At 39.9% G+C, this 24,144-nt stretch overlaps 1 protein-coding gene across 5 annotated transcripts in view; it reads right to left on the bottom strand.

Moving 5' to 3' along the window:
- WDR7 (WD repeat domain 7) overlaps positions 1-24,144 on the bottom strand; it is a 320,067-nt gene that overhangs the window by 289,908 nt on the left and 6,015 nt on the right. For 3 of the 5 annotated variants that reach the window (XM_036244069.1, XM_036244068.1, XM_036244070.1), the window contains exons 2-6: positions 9,656-9,827; positions 6,656-6,762; positions 4,548-4,626; positions 1,300-1,474; positions 304-380 (exon numbers count right to left, since the gene is read on the bottom strand). In XM_036244069.1, coding sequence (XP_036099962.1) covers positions 304-380; positions 1,300-1,474; positions 4,548-4,626; positions 6,656-6,762; positions 9,656-9,814 — 597 coding nt within the window. In that variant the 5' untranslated portion in view covers positions 9,815-9,827. Of the gene's footprint in view, positions 1-303; positions 381-1,299; positions 1,475-4,547; positions 4,627-6,655; positions 6,763-9,655; positions 9,828-17,479; positions 17,551-24,144 lie in introns of those variants that run through there. The other 2 variants (XM_036244067.1, XM_036244071.1) reach the window with 2 other exon arrangements.

The raw sequence follows: 24,144 nt of genomic DNA, 5'->3' as shown, positions 1-24,144 counted from the left end.
GTTTAACTTTTAACTTAAGTAGAAGCAATTGAGGAAAATTACACCTCTTCTATATGTTTCTACTTCCTATTCTGTGCAATATGTTTCTCTATTTCTGCCCTTGATATAGCAAATGTCTCCCATAAAAAGTGAAAAAATCAATTCAGTTAGAGACAGCATTCTAGGGATCTTCTATACTATGTCAACAAGACTATTTAAACAGATTAGCTTTTCCCTTCCCCTTTAAGAAAAGAAGGCACACATCCTTACTAAAATTTAAGGGTCCATAAGAAGGGAAATTAATTCCAGTCTCATTTGTCTCACCTGCATGCCACTTACTTCAGAGGTGACAATCCACACCTTCAGGATGCCCGTCACTGAGAGGGCTACCACAGTGTCCTCTGAGCCAAGAGGGGACAAAATGCCACGTTACAAATACAATACTGTTTCTAAATAGTAATACGGTCACAACACTCACATGGAACAGGGTTCGCTTTATTAAATTAAATAACAATATGTTTTACAATTGGCATAAAAACATAATTCTACATTTCATAAAATAACAGAAACCAGATTTTGAAACATAATAGAGGTGACCAAAAATCTGGAATTCAAGGACAAATTGTTTCTAGCTACTTGAATTTTTTAATTTATAATCAAGTTTTTAATAATTTCAAATGTTCTTGATCACTATGTTAACAAAGAAGTTTTATCTTCCAAACTCATAATTTTTAATTATTTATCAGGGAGGAGCAGACACTTTATTTCTTCGTTGTTTACCCACTTTCCCACTTGCCTTCTAGATATGTTACTGCACATTACACCCTCCACAGACTTTGATCAAAAGAAACACATAATATAAAACCTAAATTCATAAGCTTTGGGTAAAGGAGCAAACACACCAAGAACTTCCATTAAATTTAACTGTGCAGAATTCCATTCCTTTTCATTATCTGCACATAAAATGGAAACACGTCTTATGCCTCTTAAGCAAGTGACAAAACCAGGCCCAAGAAATGCACAGGTGAAACTGGTTCCTCTCATCTTGCAAGGGTTAAGATAGTCATCCTTCCCTTCAGAAAATCACCCACACACTCTAAGACTGCCAAAGCCAGTGATCTGTTCCATGGACTGGAGATAATCTAACACATTAAACCTTAACCCAATCAAAGACTCCTCTATGAAAGTAGAGACAGACCACACATTATTAGTTGTTTCTTAACTAGAAGAATATATCAATATGTGACACATTATAGAATTCTATAGTAAATTAACCATTAAGTCATGGTGCTGAAGTTCCTACAGGCACCACACACTGACCTTGTGTTCGGTGGGATCGAATAATACTCATGGAGCTAATCCAGTCTGGAGATATCTTTGATACTAAGGAGTATAACACCTCAAGGCTGGTGGCATCCACAACAAGGATTTCAGGATAATGGCCATGGCATAAAAGCCTTCCTTCTCTCTGATTTCCAACAGAGAACTGATAGAACTACAAGGAAAAAGATTGTAAATGTTCTTCTTTACTTAAGATACTTGAATCATATGCATTCATCAAGCTTATTATGAGGATCAATTTCTTCAGTAATGCTTCTCAACATGTAATATATGGTCTGTGTTATATGTCTATGTATACACATACACACACATCAAGTTATATTACTATTTCAAAATAATGAACATTATTCTTTTCCTAACATCTTATCCTCCCCTTAGAACTACTTTGGAGAAGTCATGATAATTCTTTTTATCTTCCTGCAGGATTGTTGAATGAATTAATAAAACACCTAAATAAAATCAGCTTCACAAATTAAAGCAAAGGGAAAGTTCAGGTGGGTCACAAAATAATATGAATTTTAGATGAGTGGGACTAGGTGAGTATAGGATTATAATTACTAGTTATGACCAAATAAAATTTAGAAGTAAAGATGACCGCTGTTCAAACATATTATATAATCCCAGAAGTAAATTCTGATTAATCTAAGTGTGCTATTTCCAACTAGAGTATGAGACAGCTTTGTTAAGCATTCTCACAGTACACACTGACACTTGGTGGAAGAAAAATAGAAGAAGAAACAATACAATCACGATCTACATGTTACTCATGCCGAGAATAACTCCAAGGGATAAGATCAGTTTCCATGAACCAAAAAGCAAAGGAAGAGTAACTACCAAAACAAGACCAACAGCTTATCAAAGGACCTATCTTCCCTTAGTCTCAAAATATAGCAAGTCTCTTAGTAGAATGATTCTCCTATAGGGTTTTTAGAAGGTAAAGACATCTAATATCCAGACTACTACTTCCCAAGGACTGGACCTTACACGAATCATGTGAGGACAAGCTAGACAGCACACAAAGGGCAATGCTGTAACCACTCCAACTGAGACATTACTGGGAAATCTGGGTCCAACCTGCTCCCACACCCATTAGCCCTGTTCTCAGAGCTCAATGCAGTATGTGAAGAAACATAATCTTTTCTCAAATACGGAGTACCCTGTATAAAAAGGACTATAATTGCTTCAACATAAACATTGATCATGGAGCACATTAAGTAAATGCAAGGTAGCACCACTAAAACTTTACGAGAGGATGCAATAAAATGCACACTGGACCTTGGAAGGTTGATTCAAGAAACATGACACACAATCTGGAGGTCTCAGAGACTGCCAGGCACTCACATGTAACAATGTGACCGTGGGTAACCTTGACCCATACAAGGGGAGGATGTGTCATGGAGCCAAGGGCGGGTGCAGAGGAGCAAACTCTGTCACTATTCATCCGACACCAGCCAGGAGAGCCACGTGCACGGCAGTCACTAGAGAAGAGCTGTCCTGAGCCCTGCCTGACGAGATGCCTCTCACCTTTGGTTCGAGGTTATGCTCTCAAACAATCTTTTGAACACTAATATGGCTTCTTAGACATTTAGATACTGGCAAAGAAAGTGTCCTGAATGGAGAAACAAGTTTCCAAACATTAAAAAGGGATGCCCTTTTTTTCAGGATAATTTAATAAGTTGGCATTGTTTTGTGATTTCTAAGTGACAGTGTCGCTAAGGTTTACCATTTCTCCATACATAAAAAAGGCCTTGCTTCTGGATCTGAGAGGATGCGGATCGCACAGGAAACAACTGTCACACACTAGTAAACCTGCCATAAAGCACCTTCTACTTAGAGATGGCTGCCAGTGTAAATGCAGAAGGCCTAATACAGGATCTGATAAATAGTAGGCACCGAAAAAATGTTGAATATGTAAAGATAATTTTTCCTAAAATGTAAACCAAATGTTTTTAAATCATAAAATTATGCAACAGTCAAAATATTTATATCCAATGAGTTCAAGACATTTTATATAATTTTTCAATTAATCAATAAAGTCAATGACTCTACATCATTTTATTACCCCCTTTCTCTCTATAAACCTTGATGGTTCTTCATATGACAAAAAATAAATAAGATATGCCCTTTAAACAAAAAAGTATGCATCCTAACATGGTTGGAAAAGAAAATTTGCAAAGGCTTTTGCCAGGGCAAGAAATCATCACAACAGACCTTTAGCACACTAACTACTAGCCTTCCCTCCCCTAAACATATTCCATCCCTTTTCTAATTTGTGTTGGCATAGAAGGTTTTTCCTGCAACAAATAATTGTAATTGGGGTTTTGGGTGCTTTTTTTAAGGGAGACAGTATGATGTAACAGATAGAACAAAGTCCCTAGAGTCAGATAAATCTGATTTGGGATCCTGGCACCGGAACGACTCACTGTGAGACCGGGGCAAGTCATTTAATCAGTCTGGGTCTCAATTTCCTTTTATGTAAATGATACACTCATATTTAATGCATAAGGATGTAGGAAGGACTAAATAGAACATCATACAAGAAATGTTTATACAATATTTGCTCAATAAATGTGAGTTTTCTTCTCTTCCCTCTCCTTCCCCACTGAGAACATAAGTCATATTTTCTCTATACTTGTAATTTTCCCAACACTCAACACAGTAAATGATGAGTTGATACAAGCACAGAGATCCTGACAATTATAGAAGAATAAGAAAGAATACTAGAAATGTAGGATGGAAACTATACATTCTTGTGTAAGCCAGGCACATAAAATGGTCATTTCTTGTACAGAGTTGGAAAGTCAAAAAATGTACTAAGGACCGACTACACAAACAATTAAAAAGATATAATCTGTAAAGTGGGTCAATTTGTGTCAATCATGAATGGAACCATAAAGGCTTCAGCAAGAAAGAATCGCCTTAATTAGGATCCAGAGGACTTATTGGCCAACCAGCTCTCACTTGGTACCCAGGACGGCCAGAAAGGGCAGAGAGGTAGTGGCAATCAGCTTACTTTACATCTTTCCCCATTAGTCTCCTCTACTTTATCCCCCCCACCCCCACACTATATCATCGTGTAAGGGATGCTTTTGCTATTCTAATTCTAGTCTTCTTGTCATACCACCCAAATTTCATATAAAAATATAGGTCACTGTTTAAAAAACATTTTTAACTGTACACCTGTAATAATTGTGCTGACTTAGGCAGTTTCACAAATTGATACTCACCTGTATGCCAGTATGTGTGCAGGCTAATTTTGTAAATTCAATACATCTGCCATCACTCACATCCCAGAGACACATCTCTCTATAAAACAAAATAAGAGCTAACTTGAAATCAGATTTTTGTCAACTCTGTCACAGTGGTTTAAAAGCAATCTTCCAGCCCTGGCCAGTTTGGCTCAGCGGTTAGAGCGTCGGCCTGCGGTCCAGAGAGACCTGGGTTCGGTTCCCGCTAAGGGCACGTACCTCAGTTGCAGTTTATTCCTGGCCCTGGTTGGGTTGTGTGGGTGGCAGCCACTCAAAGTGTCCCTTTCATATTGATGTTTCTCTTTCTCTCTCTCTCTCTCTCTCTCTCTCTCTCTCTCTCTCTCCCCCTGTCTCTCTCTCTTCCTCTCTCTCCCTCCCACTATATCTGAACAAAAAATGTCCTCAGGTGAGGATAAAAAAAAAGACTAAAAGCAATCTTCCATTAAAACTGGTATATTTCAGAAGAAGTAGTGCATAGTCATTATTGCTATTCATTAAAGATTCTGATCCTCCAACTCACCATCCCAACCTCCTTTCCAACCTGCCCACCCCACCCTGACCCACATCCTCTCTGAGCACATGGCAGGACCGCACTTCCCAGCTCCCTTTTGGTTGGTGAGCACTGTGAGTAGTTCTGGCCAGAACCACTGCAAGGCCCTAGAGAACATTCTTTCTGCTCCTCTCTCATTCCAGATACTGGCTGCTTCAGACAGTGGTTGCTCCCTCAACCTCAACCTCAAAGTTAGGATAATAACAAAGCAGAGCTGAGCCTCAAGTGATATACAAGGGGCAAGTGACAAAAACAAGAAGTGATCTTTTCATTTATATCATTGAGCTAGTTATCAACATAGCTAGAAACTTTAGCACTGTAGAAAAACAAATAAAAATTCAAGTTTACTGAATTCCAAAACTTTTCAAATTAAATATAATATTCCAGTTTTGAGTGTATTTACTGTAGAAGTTTTATGAAATGTATACAAACAGAAAAGCTTGTATGGCAAACTAAAGACACAACATTCAAAATCAGAAGTGTCAATACCTTGTCTTTTAAAGAAATAAACTCAAGTTTTATTTAACAGAAAACAACATTACTAAAGTGCACTGGTCCTGATATTATCAGGGTTTTCTTTGAAATGCCCTTTCCTATATCTCACATAGTATGAAACAATTTACCAGATAAAGCTCCATCTATTTAGACTAGGCATTCTAATGTGAGTCATCCTTTAATTGACCAAAAGGAACTATATTTTTACCTGACGCTGCCTCTTCTTGTTCTAATCAGTTACACAGGTTCTTTTCAAATTCATAAAATTATAGGGAGGGTGGAGAGACCACTTCTTAAATAGTTCTCTTCCAGTTCCCCAACTCTCTTCAATAACATATTATGTAAATATACAATTTTCTAAGCACCAAAAAGTTTTAAAGCTTCCATACACTCTGGACCCTACTACTGTCCAATGACCTATCTTTGCAAAAGCAAATTATATTCTGAGACTTAGCAATATGAATGTTTACATTAGTGTGTTAATATATATCAGTATAACTGTACAAATTTTGACATGGTTTCAGCTTCCAAATTTATGCTAGCCTAGTATCATCAGGTTTTTTAAATTTCTCAAAGTTGCCAGCCGACTCAGTATCAATGCTGTGGGGATTAATGGGCAGCTTTAACTTTTATGGTATTCTGAGTTTCTCAGAAGCAAGGCAAAGATATATGCATAACCAACGGACACTGACAGTGGTGTGGGGAAGGCAGGAGGGGGCGGGAATTAGGAGGAGGAGTCAATGAGGAAAAAAGGGAGAAACATCTGTAACACATTCAACAATAAAGATGAGTTTAAAAACAAAATCAAGGCAAAGACTATTATAATGATAATTATAATAAATTATAATAATAGTATTAGAAAATCATTAATAAAGATAAAACGCACATTTTAAAACCACATTTTCAAATATCTTTCAATTTAGACAACTGAAGCATTTATTTAAAAGATACTACAAAAGAAAATAACTTCCCTATTTACTAATATACTGGTACTATTTGCAATAAACACTTATGAGAAAAAAGTGAATAAGAAAATACTTACCCACTTTCAGATGCACTCACAATATACTGTTTGTCACTAGAAGCACAAGCTTTAGACAAACAGGTGATCGAAGCTGTATGACCAAATAACAATGCACGAGGATTAACCTAGAAATACACAGATATATTGATATGAGTACCAAGTCTTCAAAAACAAATATTTTTTTAAGGAATCCCGTTAAATATTCATATAAAGATGTATATTTGAGAAGATTGCTCAGAATTCAAAAACCAAGAAAAATAAAACAGAGTTTCCCACCTATGTAATGCTCCCAATCACCCTCCCAAGCAGTTCTGAGGGTGAAACTGGAACTCCGAGACATGACAGACAGACAGAGTGACGGAGCCGGGATTCAAACCTCAGCGGTCGGTCTTTGCCTCTACGCTAGGGTATACTGAGAAATTAGGTTAAGGATGTAAATTAGCACATAAAATCATTTAACCTCACTTATTTTTTAAATAGCTTCACTGCTCTAAAAATACATTTAGAGTATCCACCTTTACTAATATCATCTCTCTAGGTACTCACAAAACCACCGTTTCTACAATTTCTCTCACACATTTTATCGCCACTATGTTAGACCAGGGTGTGCTTTTCACAGGTAAATGGAGACCAAGATACAGATGGCAAACATTCTAGCTACTGTTTTGAATCCTTCCCTAGCAAAAGAAGAAGAGATGATGCCATGAGCTCTAAAGAAGGCATTTTGAGCCCTTCCTCTGAATGTTACATTTCTTCTTGCTGGTCCTTAATAGCAGCTTCTAAAAAGTATAACACTTAAGACAATACTTAACAGTGTTATAACACTTAACACAAAAGTGTTAAGAAACACTTTTCATATATACTCCATATATATGAAAAGACAATACCCCAAGCCATCTTTAACTGAACTTTCTTTAGCCCTGGGTAAGTAGTCCAATTTCTTTAATATATGTCAAGAGATATATTTCTCTCCTAGCTGCCTCACCCAATTTCTCACACCCCCCTCATCACTTTTATCCCTCTTACTTGAACTTAAATAAATATAACATTCTAGTGAAACCTATGCAGTAAAAATTGTTTCTGCCAGCCTTTGCGGTTCAGTGGTTTGAGCATCATCCCATGGAATGAGAGGTCCTGGGTTCAATTCCGGGTCAGGGCATATGCCTGGGTTGTGGGCTCGATCCCCAGTAGGGGTTATGCAGGAGGCAGCCAATGTTTCTCTCTCACATCGATGTTTCTATCTCTCTCTCCCTTCCTCTCTCTCGAAAAAAATCAGTAAAATCATTAAAAAAAAAAAAAGAATTGTTTCTAAAGTCTCACAAATTAAATCTTAACTGCTTACAATCATTCCAGTAAAATGTGGTGTGATTTTTTTTCTCATCACAGCATTGCTGATTCATATTTAGTTTGCTATCAGTCCTGAAGGTATAGCATATCCTATAACATGCATTTCCAGTTACTTTGCAATCTCTTAACCTAGCTAGCCTTTACATGTTATCCAAGTGTGTGGGTTATTTTTCCAGTTCTAGCAAGTTCACCCCCAGGTGCATACCTAAGAGCAATGGAAACGCGCACAAAAACTCATCCACAGATGTTCACAGCGGCACTAGTCAGTACAGCCAAAGTGAAAACAACCCGCAAGTCTATCCATTAATAAAAAGACAAATAAAATGTAGTATACCCATACAATGGAATATATTTGGCAATTAAAAGAAATGAAATATTGACACATGCCACAATATGGATAAATCTTGAAAAACTTATGCGAAGTGAAAAAAGTCAGTCACAAAACACACACACATATTACATAATTCCATTTATATGATATGTCCAGAATAGACAAACCTATAAAGATTAAAAATAGATTAGTGGTTGCCTAGGGGGAAAGGTTTATTGGAAATGACAGCTAAAGAGTACAGGGTTTGCTTCTGAGGTAATGAAAATGTTCCAAAAATGACTATGATAATGGTTGCACAACTCGGTGAACGTATTAAAAATTACTAAATTGTACCCTTTAAATGAGTGAACTGGCCCTGGCCAGTTTGGCTCAGCGGTTGGAGCGTCGGCCTGCGGTCCAGAGAGACCCTGGTTCAGTTCCTGCTAAGGGCATGTACCTTGGTTGCAGTTTGTCCCCAGCGCTGGTTGGCTGTGCGGGTGGCAGCCACTCAATGTGTCCCTTTCACATCGATGTTTCTCTCTCTCTCTTTCTCTCTCTCTTCCTCTCTCTCTCTCCCACTGTGTCTGAACAAAAAATGGAAAAATGTCCTTGGGTGAAGATAAAAAAATAAAATAAAATAAATAAATAAATAAATAAATGAGTGAACTGTATGGTAAGTTAATCTTATCTCAATAAGACTTATTAAAAATATAAAAATTACTTAAAAAGTCAACTTTCTTGCCACTCTCCAGGACAGCCCCATTTTCTCTGGTCCCCTTTACAGAAAAATTCCTGGGGAGAGTTGTCAGAGAAGGGAGGTTAAAAACATGGAAAAGAGAAGATAAGAATAAACCCTGTGGTGTTCTACTGGAATTGGAGATCACTGAGCACTGTGCGCGCGCGCGTGTGCGCGTGTGTGCGCGTGTTCCCCCCCTCCTTTCTGTTTTCCTAGTTGGTCACTGAGAGGCCCTAGGAGCACAGCACACTGAGCATCATATCAACAGCAATAGAGAAAGGCAATAAATACATAGTGCGTTTCAAAATCTATACAACAAAATGTACACTTTAAATTGTATTTTAATATATTTTTGGAAGCCTCCTTCAAAATGAGTAAACATTTTTTGAAAAATTATAAATGTAATATATTATGCCCCTTATGATAGATATTATATTAGAAAATAGCCAAGAGCCAGCAGGAGTGAATTCTGATGAATAACATAAATAATCTACATAATACCAATTTTAGTCAAAATGTATTTTGCAGAAAATATATGAGGCCAAGTGTTATTCTGGATCTGTGTTATTTGTTATTAAGTAGTTCCTTATATTTAAAACACACAATAGGACTTTCAAATACTCACTTCCAATTCTACTGAAAGATCCCAGAGACATATCTGTCCATCATGGCATCCGGTTACGACGGTGGCCCCATCATCTGTTAAAAGTACCGCTGAGATGCAATGTGTTGGTGCTTTGCGACCCCAAAGAACGATAGGTAGAACAAGGCTGTTTCCTGCCATTGTGTTTTCAAACCTGGAAATGTTATCAGAATAATGTCAAATATTACAATATTTCCTTCTAAAATATATGATACATTTTATTATGAAGCCAACTTGAACTTCCGAAGCCTGAGAATTCTTTTAAACATTACATATAATAGATGCATATACAAAAATACATAAAATCTTGTTTTTATATATATGTAAAATGTAATTAAAACCCCAATTAATCCTTACAACAAATCCTGCAGTAGGCTCTCCTGTCACTCCTCTTTTACAAATAAAGTCAGTGAGTCATAAGGAGTCGCAGAGTGAAAAATGAAGGAGCTCCGATCAGAACCCAGGCAGCCTGACCTCAGAACCTGTGGTCTGACTCTGCTATGCTGCCAACAAGTAAGGTCTCCGAATCTTTTTAAGTCTCCAAACCAGTAATAAACATCAATGCCCAGGAAAAACTCAGTGCTTTTGCACAGTTCTAAACATTAAAAAGAGTATGATCATTAAGAAACTCATTTAACCAATCCGGCCAGTGTGGCTCAGTGGTTGAACATCGACACATGCAGCAAGAGGTGGCGGGTTTGATTCCCGCCCAGGTTGTGGGACAAATCCCCAGTAGGGGGCATGCAGAAGGCAGCCGATCGATGTTCTCTCTCCTCGATGTTTCTCTCTCTCTCTTTAAAATCAGTAAAGGAAAAAAAAATATTTGGAAAAAAAAAGAAACTCATTCAACCATATTTAGTACAAACCTATTATATCTCAAGATCATGAGTGTCTTTAGCGAAACTTGAGGGAAAAAAGAAGTTCTCTTTAAATTGCTTTCTGCATAATAAAAATTCAATTCTAGCAAAAGTTTTACATTTGAGATCAACAACCAACTAACCAGTGTATACTGGAATACTCCTCTTACAGGAAAAGCACAAATAAGGAATTAGTCCTTCAGAGGACAAAATTAAGATCTATTTGGTGAAACGACTAGATTTAAGTGTTATTAACTGTGTGGTTAAAGACCCAAATACTAATTCAGACAAGTCAGAGAAATGAAGGCTGGAATAATCAGAGGCCTTCACAGAAAACAGAAGACTGCCAGGTCTCATGAGACATTAGGGGCCACCTAGAGGCCTGGCAGATGGTCAATCAAAAGAAACGTCACTGTGCCCTGGCCAGTTTGGCTCAGCGGTTAGAGCATCGACCTGCGATCCCGAGAGGCCCGGGTTCGGTTCCCGCTAAGGGCGCGTACCTCGGTTGCAGTTTGTCCCCGACCCTGGTTGGTCGTGCGGGTGGCAGCCACTCGATGTGTCCCTTTCACATCGATGTTTCTCTCTCTCTCTCTCTCTCTCTCTCTCTCTCTGTTCCTGTCTCTCCCTCCCACTCTACCAGAAAAAAAAAAAAAAAAGAAAGAAAAAATGTCCTCAGGTGAGGATAAAAAAAAAAAAGAAACGTCACTGTAGTGCTTTTTATGCCCAAGATTTTTAAGTGACAACAAACATGTGTGTATAACTATACACTCTTTAGACTGTCCTAAGAAATTTTCAATAATACTCAAAGGAATAGCCACTTTTTATTAAAAAAACTAGAATTTGAACACCATGGTCTTATTGCTAGTTGCTTTTAGCAAGTATCTTCCTTAAACTACTACCTACTCTCCTTAAATAAAACATAAAATATCTTTTAAAAAAGAGCCTGGCCAGTGTGGCTCAGTGGTTAAGCACTGACCCATGCACCAAGAGGTCACCAGTTTGATTCCCAGTCAGGGCACAGGCCCAGGTTGTGGGCCAAATCCCCAGTGGGGGGCATGCAGGAGGTGGTCAATCGATGTTTTCTCTCATCAATGTTTCTCTCGCTCTCTCTCTTCTTCTCTAAAATCAATAAAGAAAAAAAATTTTTTAAAGAATAGTCACTAGGACTTCCGGTCAAGATGGCGGGTAGGTAAACGCGGTATCATGTCCTCCCACAACCACATCAAAGTTACAACTAAACTACAGAACAACCGTCATTCAAAACTGCCTGAAATCAAGCTGAATGGAAGTCCTACAACTACGGGATTAAAGCAGCAGCCACAGGAGACTGGTAGGAGGGTGGAGGGGACGGGCTGGGCCCACACCCACGTGTGGTGGATAAAAATCAGGAGGACACCTAGGCTGGGAAGGTCCTTCCTGAGGACTGGGGGGTCCCCGTCCCACACCAGGTGCCCCGCTCAGGGTTCCAGTGCCAGGAAGAGAATCCCCATCACTTCTGGCTGGAAAAACCAGCGGGAACTGAGGCTCAGGGAGGCTGACCCGGCTGGAGCCCCAGGCAGCTCCTTAAAGGGTCCGCGCACGGACTTATCGGACTCTCTCCCTCTACGCTTGGAGGGGAGGCAGCTCGAGGGGCGCCAGAGACATACAGGGAAGAACTGAGCTGTTTGGCACTGGAGCGAGGGCTGGAGAGGGGGCTTTCTCCAGGAAAAACATGCTGTCAGAGGCCTTTGTTCCTTTGGTGAGCCCTTCCCTGGGGCGGCAGACAGAAGCCATATCTGGGACTCCAGCAACCTGGCTCACACTGGTAGCCCCGCCCTGCCGACTCCCTGAGGCCCCACCCCACCCAACTTTCAGGCCCACCCAAGCTGTTGCCACTTGCTTAACCATAGGATTGGCTTGTCTTGGATCCTGCTTCAGGTTTTCCTAAATTCTTTCAAACGAGCAGCATATGGTCTCAGCGAACCCCATACCTCTCATTAAATAATACACAGAAACAAACACAGGGAGGCAGCCAAAATGAGGAGACAAAGAAACAGGTCCCAAATAAAATAACAGAACAAAACCCCAAGAAAAGAACTAAGCGAAATGGAGATAAGCAACCTAACAGATGCTGAGTTCAAAATACTGCTTATAAGGATGCTCAATGAACTTAGTGAGAACCTCAGTGAACTTAGGGAGGGCCTCAAGAGCATAAAAAAGGACCAGTCAGAAATCATGGATACACAGTTAGAATTGAAGGAGGCATCAACTGAAATAAAGAATAATTTACACAGCTTCAATAATAGAGTACGTAAATCCAAGGAGCAAACCATCGATTTGGAATATAAGGAAGCAAAAAATGCCCAATCAGAACAGCAAAAAGAAAAAAGAATCCAACAAAATGAGGATAGCATAAGGAGCCTCTGGGACAACTTCAAGCGTGCCAACATTCGCATCTTGGGGGTGCCAGAAGAAGAAGAGCGAGAACAAGAAATCGAAAACCTGTTTGAAACAATAATGGCAGAAAACTTTCTTAACTTGGTGAAGGAAACAGACATACAAGTCCAGGAAGCACAGAGAGTCCCAAACAAGATGAATCCCAAGACACATCATCATCAAAATGCAAAAGGTTCCAGACAAAGAGAGAATCTTAAAAGCAGCAAGAGAAAGGCAGCTAGTTACCTACAAGGGAGTTCCCATTAGGCTGTCAGCTGATTTCTCAAAAGAAACTTTGCAGGCCAGAAGGGAGTGGCAAGAAATATTCAGAGTGATGAAAAGCAAGAACCTACAACCAAGATTACTCTATCCTGCAAAGCTGTCATTTAGAATCGATGGACATATAAAAACTTTCCCAGACAAGAAAAAGTTAGAGGAGTTTATCACCACCAAACCGTTATTATATGAAATGATGCAGGGTCTTTTTGAAGAAAAAGATAAAATATATGAACAAACAAAATGGCAATGAATACATATCTATCAACAATGGAATCTACAAACAAAATGAACAGGTAGAACAGAAACATTCTCATAGATACAGAGAACATTTTGTTGGTTGCCAGTTGGGAGGGGGGTTGGGGGAATGGGTGAAAAAGGTGAAGGGATTAAGAAGTACAAATTCATTGCTAGACTGACAAACCTCAAAAGGAAAGGGGTTGGGGGAGTGGGAAGAAATAAACCAAAGAACTTATATGCATAACCAATGGACACAGACAATAGTGTGGGAAAAGGTGGGAGGGGGGCGGGAGGGGGGAGGAGGGGATCAATGGGGGGAAAATGTGGAACATCTGTAATACATTTTACATCCAACAATAAAGATTAAAAAAAAAATAGTCACTAGAAAATTGGGCAAGTAAAAAATTATGATTGACGTTGAAATGTTTACTAAAAACAATCTTATAGTGCATCTTTTACATTTTATTAGAATACATGGCTTTCATTAGTTTTTTTTCTCCCAAAACTTCATTTTTTTGCTATAAGCATAAGGTATACATTTAAAGAAAAAAAATTCCAAGTTTACTTTCTGTTAATAAAACCCAAATTGTATCATGTTCACCATTTCACAACCTACCATGACACCGACCATTATCTCCATATCCCTATTTGATATCAGAAAATGAAACAAAGCACTGAACCAATTTTAATAAACTTGGTACAGCATGTTCCTGGCTGAATAACATATCTAACAATGATTTTCTCAAAATGAGAACCTGGATGGAGTTCATTTTTCCATGGTGACAACATTCAGTTTTAAACTCCAGCACCCAAAGAAGATTTCTCCCAATCAAATAAGCTCACAGCATGGAACGCAGTACAGTGAGATCTGGAAAGAACACAATTTCTCTAGATATCTGAGGACTCGTAGTCAGTGCACACGGCCCAGCTTAAAGAGAAGGCAAATGTATAGATTCAGGACTAAGGAATGTGTATGCTGCAGAGGGATGTGCTCCTCTGATGCAACAGGAAGGACATTCTGGCATTTAAGTGACAAGTCAACTCAAAGATCTGGGAGAAGAATGCATTGCAGAGCCCTCAAAACAAGTGAAAATACTCATCTATAACATGATAAAGGTGTAGCTCATGTCACTAGAAAACATGTCGAACTTTAACTCAGCTTCTCCAGAAGCTGAAATAATGACACAGATTTAAGAAAAAAACAAATCCCCGGTCCTCACAAAAAGATCAAGAACTGACAGTCAACCACAATCTGACAGTTCTCATGAAGGGCAATTAAGGCTCTCACAAGGGACTGGATTAGTTTCCTAGAGCTGCCATGACCACAAACTGAGTGGCTTAAACAACAGAATTTATCGTCTCACAGTTCTTGAGGCTACAAGTCCAAAATCAAGGTATAGGTGGGGCTGTTTCCAACTGAGGGCTGTGAAAGGGACGATCTGCTCCAGACCCTGTCCTCAACTGGTAGAAGGCCACCTTCATGCTCACCTGGCATTCTCTCTGTGTGCATGTCTGTCTCCAAATGTCCCCTTTTTATAAGGACATCAATCATATTGGCTTAGGACCCACCTGATGACCTCATTTTAACTTGATTATCTCTATAAAAACCCAAACAAAGCCACATTCTAAGGTACTGGCAGTTAGGACTTCAACATATGGATTTTAGGGGAAAACAATTCAACCTGTAACAGGAAAATATGCTTTTAAAAGAACATAATGTAAAATTCCTTACTTATCCAAAATGAAATTCTGCTTAGAAATTAATGGTAAAGAACTTCACTATATCTTTTCTTTTTTTTTTTTATCCTCACCCGAGGATATTTTTCCATTTTTTGTACAGATAGAGTGGGAGGGAGAGAGACGAAGGGAGAGAGAGAGAGAAACATCGATGTGAAGGGACACATCGAGTGGCTGCCACCCGCACGACCAACCAGGGCCGGGGACAAACTGCAACCGAGGTACGTGCCCTTAGCGGGAACCAAACCCGGGTCTCTCCGGATCGCAGGCCGACGCTCTAACCGCTGAGCCAAACTGGCCAGGGCACTATATCTTTTCTTAAGGATCATAGTTAACTGCTTTTCTGAGGATTAAGGTAAGAAGTTCAGTCCAACCAAGGTAAGGATTTACCACCTTACGTTATGTGTGTGTTTTGGGGGGCAGGGGGAGAATCCAAAGTTCCCTGCTGTATTTCCAAGGAAATCAGACTGTAAAAAACTAGCCTGTCCTGACCTACACCCCCCCCCCCAAATATACCTATATCTATCTATCTATATATCTCCTGTCAAAGGTCCTTAAATTATACACAATGCTATTTCTTGGCTGGTATACTCTAGCAAAAGCTCTACACAGAAAGCGTCTGTTAGGTGAAACATTTAAAAGATAAACAATCACAAAGAACACCTGCCATGAAGCTGCAGGGGGAATCACAATTAGCAGCTGATATTGGTAAGTCTTACTGCTGGGAATAGGATAGTTCTTGTGAAATACAGAAGAAACAAACGTCTAAATAAATAATAATCAATCGAAAAGGCCTGGTGACCAACTGGAAGATGGTACTGAAAGAGGAGAATAAGGTTTCAGCTCTTGGCTAGACAGGGGGAACAGAGAGTCTTATTCACAGGTCTCAATGGAGAAATGGATTTGTGCTAGAACACACTTGATATTAAACCTCCTAGATAACAGAGTATTAAATCAAAGTTGGGGGCAGACTGTAGGGAAATAGGCTTGGGGGAATGTTCAAAAGTTGAAGGCAGAGAAAACTGTCATGGACATTTGGGCACCGGCTCTGCCATCTCTTCCCAGAAAAGGATGCATCCTTGCTAAGATGCTGCACCAGTTCAAAAAATAAAAGAGCTCAGTATTCATAAAAACTCCTCTAACTCAAAACTAGATTTTTTTCTGTTAACAGGAAAAATAAACTTCCTACTTGTTTAAGGCTATGGTTTTTTAGTTTTGTTACATATAAATGTACAATATTCCTAATCGCATGTTCAAATACACTACACACCCAAAGTTTGTAAGAAAAATATCCACGGCATGAATGAAGTTATGCAAGAAGAATAACAAGAAATTACAGTAAAGGGAAAAGCTTAAGCCCCCTACAAGTAAGAGGGTGAGCTTTGTTGGGGGTGAGGAGGACAAGGAAACAGATACCACCACCTTCCTGTGCCCAGGCCCCTTCACACACTGGCAGAAGGTAATTAAAATTTATCACTAGCCCTAGCCAGTTTGCTCAGTGGTTAGAACATTAGCCCATGGACAAAAGGGTCACAGGTTCGATACTTGATCAAGGGCATATACCTGGGTTGCAGGTTCGATCCCCCACCCTGGTCAGAGTCAGGGCAGGAGGCAAACAATGGATGTGTCTCTCACACATCGATGTTTCTCTCTCTCTCTCTCTCTCTCTCTCTCTCTCTCTCTCTCTCACCCATCCCTCCCTCCCTCCCAAAAAATAAAAATAAAAATAAAAATAAATGGAAAAATATCTTTGGGTGAGAATTAACAAAAAAGGAAAAAAAATTATCATTAGTCGACCAACATGTGAAAGATGAATTTGACTTAGATGGTTTGGGGGGGAGGGGTCACTGTATAATGTGTATATATTTAAATCCTATATAACTCCAATACATAAAAGCTAGTCCTGCCTAGTTTATTAAAAATTCAAGAAGTTTACACTCCAAAGGAACACATATTTTCCTTCCAGCATGGAAATGAGCTATTTCTTATTTTCAAGATTCCTTTGATATTCTAGGTCATCTTAATTTCTATACAAAGTTTAAAATCAGCTTGTAAACTTCTGCAGAAAAGCCTGCTATAATTATGATTCGAGTTGCATCATCAAATTCACATATCAGTTTGGAGAGCACTGACTCCAAGGCTTCATGAAATTATCACCAGTGTGAACGTGCATTCTAAACCCAAGGACACTTCTTAAAGGGCTTCAGGGTCAAAGTAGCATGTTCAGCTTTTTAACTTCAGTCAACAATAGAAATAATAATTGAAAGAACACTGAACTCACAATCAGAAGACCTGTACTCAAGTCCTGGCCCGTCTATGTGATCTTACCCCTCTGGGTCTCAGCTTCCCCATCTGTAAAGGACAATAACACCCTCTTTTCAGAAAGCTGTCATAAAGATGAAAAGAAACCAAACATGTAAGGAAAGTTGTAAAATCCTAGCACATGGCGGATGCTCAGTAAATCGTAATTAAAAAAAAAACAGATCTTGCTACTTCTCCGTATTCTGCTTCCACATCTACTGGTGTCTTCCAGAACTGCCACTTGATATTTAATAAAGTTGACATTTTCCGCAGGTTAATATCCTTCATTGACTTTCTGCCACAATATAAAAGTACTACTGCATATGTTTGTCAAACATAATTCTATTATCTACAAATATGACAATTCAGTTCCGCATCACTTTATCAAAAATAACACTACAAACTCCCCTTCCGATACTAGGATAGCCTTCAAATTAAATTCTGATCTCATAAAAACAATAATCACTATACATTTTGGAGTGGTTTTCCCAAGTTTCCATTTTGTGCCTGTAACATGGTATTACAATGGTAGATAAAACAAACACAATTAAAGTGAAATGGGCCAGTAAGCCAGTGGAAATGGAACAGGGAAACTGAGACAGAGCTGACAGCACGATTTACAGTGGAGACAGGTCACCTCCCTAGAGGTAACATCTAGGCCTCAGTTGCATTTCAGTTCCAGACTCAGAAAAGCAGCAAAACCAGGTGAGCGACACCAGGACCAGCAGCAATGACTATCGAAGCCCTGCCCTGACACTGACCAATCAGTGAGGACCACAGCCCTGGAGGAGCACACTTAGAAAATCGATGAATATTCTGCTGAAACCTCCCCTGAGACCTCCTGCCCCTAAGATTCCACCTGCAAGAGAGAAAGAAATAAAAGCCTCAAGACAAAGAAGCCAGCACTCACTCTCCTTCCCAGGAGCATGCCTGCCCCCCTTTTCTTCCCCCACAGGCCTGCATCTCCTAGGCTCTAAGGGAACCCACAAGGCTTGCAACCAGGGCAGCAGTTGGCAGTGGCAACTCATCCCAGACAAACCCCCTGAACCTGTCCCCAAGACCCCCTTTCTCTAACTTGTTAGTGAGCCAAAGCAGACCAGCCCAGGTTGATTTCCCCAGCTCCTCCTTGTTTTACTGTCCCCAGCTTTAATAAATGCCCCTAAAATTCACCTGGACTCATGTTGTGAAACTTTTCCTGCATGAAGTCAAAAACCCACCCACTACGGGTTGGCCCTAGGCAGGACTGCCAAAGGTCAGGTCCCCTTTCTGGTAACACAGCCATCCAGTAGAACTTACACACATGCAAACAATTACCACAGAGTGTGATACAGGAGAAATCTTGAGACATACATCATAGGTAAAGACACAAAATATGAACGTCCTAACTAACTTCAATGGGTCCATGAATAATGAATGAGAACAAGTAGGAAGAAACACATGGAATCACACGTTCTAGGTCCCAGAGGTAAGACAACTCAATTCTTCCTGGACAGCGAAACTAGTAGGGCTGGCAGTCAGAGCAAAAAGGCAGAATGACAAGAACCAGCAGATCAACCTTCACCAAACTGTGAAGGACGTGGTAAGCCATTTTAAAGAATTTTTAGTTAGCCCTGGCTGGTTTGGCTCAGCGGTTAGAGCGTCGGCCCATGGACATGAGAGTCCCGGGTTCGATTCCTACTAAGTGCACGTACCTTGCAGTATGTCCCCGGCACCAGTTGGGGTCGTGTGGGTGGCAACTACTCGATGTGTCTCTCGCATCGATGTTTCTCTCTCTCTCTCCCTCCCTCTCTCCCTCCCGCTCTATCTGAAGAAAAATGCCAAAATGTCCTCAGGTGAGGATAAAAAAAAATTAAAAAAGAAAAAAGGTTGTGTAGTGAAACCTGACAGCAACGGGAAACAGGTGAGAGTGAGAAAGCAAGCATGAGGGGAAGGAGGAAGGAAAGAGAGAACACAAATGAGGCTAAAGAGGAACAGAGGCACAATCTGGTCTCAGAGAAATTACAACTCAAAAAATATTTTCATAAAATGGCACCAGAAAATTTAACAAAAGGTGTTCCACATGAACAGCAAACATTCAGTCATCCTTCACCAATATCAATGAGCCAAGTCACCGCACAAGTTGGTGAAATAGGGGTCTACCTCCTGCAGTTCTGCTTTTGTTTTTTACATGTAAACAGTTGTAAAAGAAAGACTTTTGTAATTGACAAAAGATAATATGGCTTCCTAACCTAGTAATGGAGAGAAGTAGCTCATTATCATCTCATAGATTTTTATTTTGGTGGATATTTAGATCCCTCAGCAACTCTCTCAAGATCACACTGTAAACTGACCTCAGAGCTCAGAGGCCTGGGCAGACCTCCGGATTCCTAATGAATAAATACTCATCACTATTCTATACTGTCTTCACCACAAACTTCCACTTACCAGGAAACTTCATTCTCCAGTCAATCCGGTTAATCTAGATTTTACTAAAGCACATTACTCAAAGGAAAGTGGAAGGAATATTTATGGATTAAATGATATGCTGTCTGGGCTCAGTGGCACTCGGGGAAGGGCGTGGGAGGTATTGGAAGGATGATGATGGAACAGGATCATAAGTGAGATGGACAGTGTGTGTCCACACACTGCTCAAGAATAAAGGACTTATTACCTGCGCTGCTGAGAACACTGGGCTGTCAGCCCCAAGAAGGGCTGACCCAGCCAAAGGAGATGTCCTGCCCGAGCTCTTGCTGCCTTCTGTTGTGACAGCCCACATCCAGTGACTGATCAAGTCGGGATATATAAGAAGGCCCCCTTGTATCAACTCAGGATAGCTCCAGTAGGGTCATTCATTTCATCTTCAGAATTCCCCCCAGGACCAATTGAAATTATACGGGGACACCACAGCTCACCTTCTCTTTCAAGCCAAACCTGCCTCCTTTCCTTCCTTTCCCTGGGTGTTAATATCAAGAGCAAACCCCAACAAACCTGAGCACTAATCTCCATCTCAGAGTCTGCTCACCAGGGATCCCAAACTATAAAAATAAGTGTTGAAGCTCTTTTTAGTACAAGAGTATTCATTACATTATTCTATTTCTATATGTTTGAAAATGTCTCTAATTATTAAAAGCTACATGAAAAGAACTTCTATGTCCATGAATCAAGGATTGGTAAAGTAAATTATGACAGAGCCTTACAATGGCACGCTGCTCATTAAGACATGAAATAATCTTCAAAATATATAGTGGGAGAGAAAGGTGGAGTACAGAGTGCAAAATACACTCCCATTGGGGGTTTAAAAAGAGTAGGGGCGTATATATGTATCTATACACATCTATACATATATACATGCACAGGCAACATTTAGAATAATTTTGTAATGATACCAATTTTTTTTTCTTCTTTTTTTTTTATCCTCACTCGAGGACATTTTTCCATTTTTTGTTCAGATAGAGTGGGAGGGGGAGAGAGAAACATCAACGTGAAAGGGACACATCGAGTGGTTGCCACCTGCACGACCCAACCAGGGCCGGGGACAAACTGCAACCGAGGTACATGCCCTTAGCGGGAACCGAACCTGGGTCTCTCTGGACTGCAGGCCGACGCTCTAACCGCTGAGCCAAACTGGCCAGGGCGACACCAAACTTTTTAAAAAAGAGTAATGACGACTACCTCTGAAAAGGAAGAATAAGAGAAGTGTGAGGTTGGATTCAGTGGGAATCCTAATTCTCAAGATAAATCCTTTGGTCTTAAGGTTTTTTTATCCAACTTTTGGGTATTTCACTGTATTCAAGAAGATAGTTCAATGAATGAAGGAATAAATACAGTGGCCCCAATTCACCAGATTCTTTTTTTAAAGATGCACAGTGCACACACAACATAAACTTTTCAAAAAACATTTAACTTTAGCAAGAATCTATCCTATATAGACTTTTTCTGAACCATCTGAAAATAACCTACATATATGACGACTAAATACTTTAAAATACAAAGCTTAAAAACAAAAACATTCTCCTTCATAAACACAATACCATTATCATAATCACCATTATTCATACCATAATTCTCTAATTGCATCTACAATCCAGTCCATATTCATATTACTGATTATCTAAAAAATGTCTTTTACAACTTCTTTAACCAGTAAATAAAATATTCCAGTTTTATGCACTACATTTGATTATGTCCTTGGTCTTTAGTTCTAGAACAGTCCCGACTCATTTTTCTTTATATTAACTTCAAAAAAAAACAAAGCAAAACTAATTAGTCCATATTTTAGATTTGTCGTATTGTTTTACAATGTCATTAACATTGTTCCTCTATCTCTTGTTTTTCCTATAAACTGGAAGTTGGATCTAAAGGTATCATTAGGTTCAAGGGAAACATTTCTGGCAAGAATATTTCACAAGTGATGACGCACACGTCACATCACACTGCATCGCCACAATGGGCATGTTAATGTCACACTGTCCTACCCCACTTAATTACAGAAGTAACTACCATCTATTCCACCATGACTATTTTTTCCCCTTTAAAAGTGCCAATAACTTGCTCTGGCCAGTTTGGCTCAGCGGTTAGAGCGTCGGCCTGCGGTCCGGAGAGACCCGGGTTCGGTTCCCGCTAAGGGCACGTACTTCAGTTGCAGTTTGTCCCTGGCCCTGGTTGGTCGTGCGGGTGGCAGCCACTCAATGTGTCCCTTCACATCGATGTTTCTTTCTCTCTCCCTTCTTCTCTCTCCCTCCCGCTCTATCTGTACAAAAAATGGAAAAGTATCCTCGGGTTAGGATAAAAAAATAAAAAAATTTAAAAAAAATAAAAGTGCCAATAACTTGTGGAGTGATGCTCTGATAAGCCCATCCTGTTCTGCAATATCCCATGATATTACTATCCCACGTGACTTCTAAAAGCTATAAAATAGTTAAGATTACATATGAAAAAATCTAGCGTCAGATCAACATTAATTTCTCTACATTGCTTTCCTAACTCTAATGCAAAAGCAAGATGTATTTCTACCCAGAGCACAGGCAGTTTCAAAAGAAAATCAATCTCATCTTGGTCTGTGTACTTCCTGTGCCCCAGGCAGGCCTCCTGAGACCTGCAGACATAACAACTCAATTCTCTCCCATGAGAATGGCCGCACATGAAGGAGAGCAGGCCTAACTACTCAGCTACCATCAGGGAATATGAGAAGCAGGGACTACACACTACACAGCTAACTACACTCGCCATAGATACCATGAAGAAGAAAGAAAAGTTTTTAAAGGTTTAGTCAAATTCTCAGAGGACATTCCAATATAATTTGTCAAAATGTGTGTTCAAGTTAAATGCACAGTAGATGTGATGTAGGAAGCGATCGCTAAGATTACGCATTTTCTTTGTGCTTTTGCCCCCCTTTTACTGAAGACTTGGAGAAAATGGAATCAGGTAATGAAAACTGTTTATTATAAAGCAACAAGATAGCTAAGTCATACAAAGTCCTAATGAAATTACTGAGCTGCTTCCTACGAACAAAGGGTTTCTGCAATTAGAGTTGCGAGGGACACGGCCTTCTGAAGAGGAAACATGTCACTAAACTGATAAGATTATCCTTTCTTATTTAGGTAGCAAGAAACCTACTCCCAATGAGCTTGACATTTTAGGGCTGCTTTGTAAAATGAAGTTCCAGTATTCGGTTTCCAAAGGACATGTGGAGCGAGCAGATGGCAACAGAAGACTACACTTATTTCTTATTGCTAAGCCAGTCCTCAGTCAGGTTGTGAGCACTGTAGAGCTTTGCGGTCAAAAATAAATCCGAGTTTTTTAAATGATTCATAGATTTTGAGGCATAATGAATCATGTCTAAAATTTCTGCAGCTGCCATTAGGATGTCTGAACTCTTCTTATGCTCCATCCATCGCCAACCTGCCTCAATTTCACAAATTACTGATGAAGCTAAAAGCGATCTATGCCCACTAAGCCCCTACTTTATAGAGAGAACAGATCCCATTTGGTAGAACCAGTAGATGTGATGAAGGAAGTGATTCCCCCACCCACCTATTCTCACCTGCATTTCCAATCATTCCTACTTCTTTCCTTGACATTGCCATCAACATTTTTAATTGAGCACTGAAGTTTCTCATTGTTCATACGTTAAACTACCCAGAAGCAGAAACAAACATGCTTTCCCACACTAGACATTGAAGCCATCACAATATTCCAGGGATCAGTAAGGTGTATTCACCAAGAATGAAGATTTGAGAATCACACTGATGAGGGGTGGTCCCAGCTTCCCCACTATTAGCTGTAAACGTTGAGGAAATAGTAACGTCTTTCTAAATCGGACTATCTTCATATGCAGCATTCCCCTCCTTCTCATATACGAACTGCAGAAAAAATGGTCTGCCTGTCAAAAACTACTACTGACAAGGTCACCAATAATGTCCCCACTAGTAAATCCAATGTCAAATCCTAACCCACATCTTTCTAGACCTTCCAGCAGCATTTGGCATAGTTCATACTTCATCTGCCTCAAAACACCTCTTCAGCCCAGCTGGTGTGGCTCAGTGGTTGAGCATCAACCAATGGACCAAGAGGTCACTGGTTTGATTCCTGGTCAGGGCATATGCCTGGGCTGCAGGCTCGATCCCCAGTGTGGGGCGTGCAGGAGGCAGTCGATCAATGTGTCTC

Source organism: Molossus molossus, unplaced genomic scaffold (assembly GCF_014108415.1).
Source record: "Molossus molossus isolate mMolMol1 unplaced genomic scaffold, mMolMol1.p scaffold_m16_p_6, whole genome shotgun sequence".
NCBI classification, from domain to species: Eukaryota; Metazoa; Chordata; class Mammalia; order Chiroptera; family Molossidae; genus Molossus; species Molossus molossus.
This window is presented reverse-complemented; position numbering and strand designations above follow the sequence as displayed.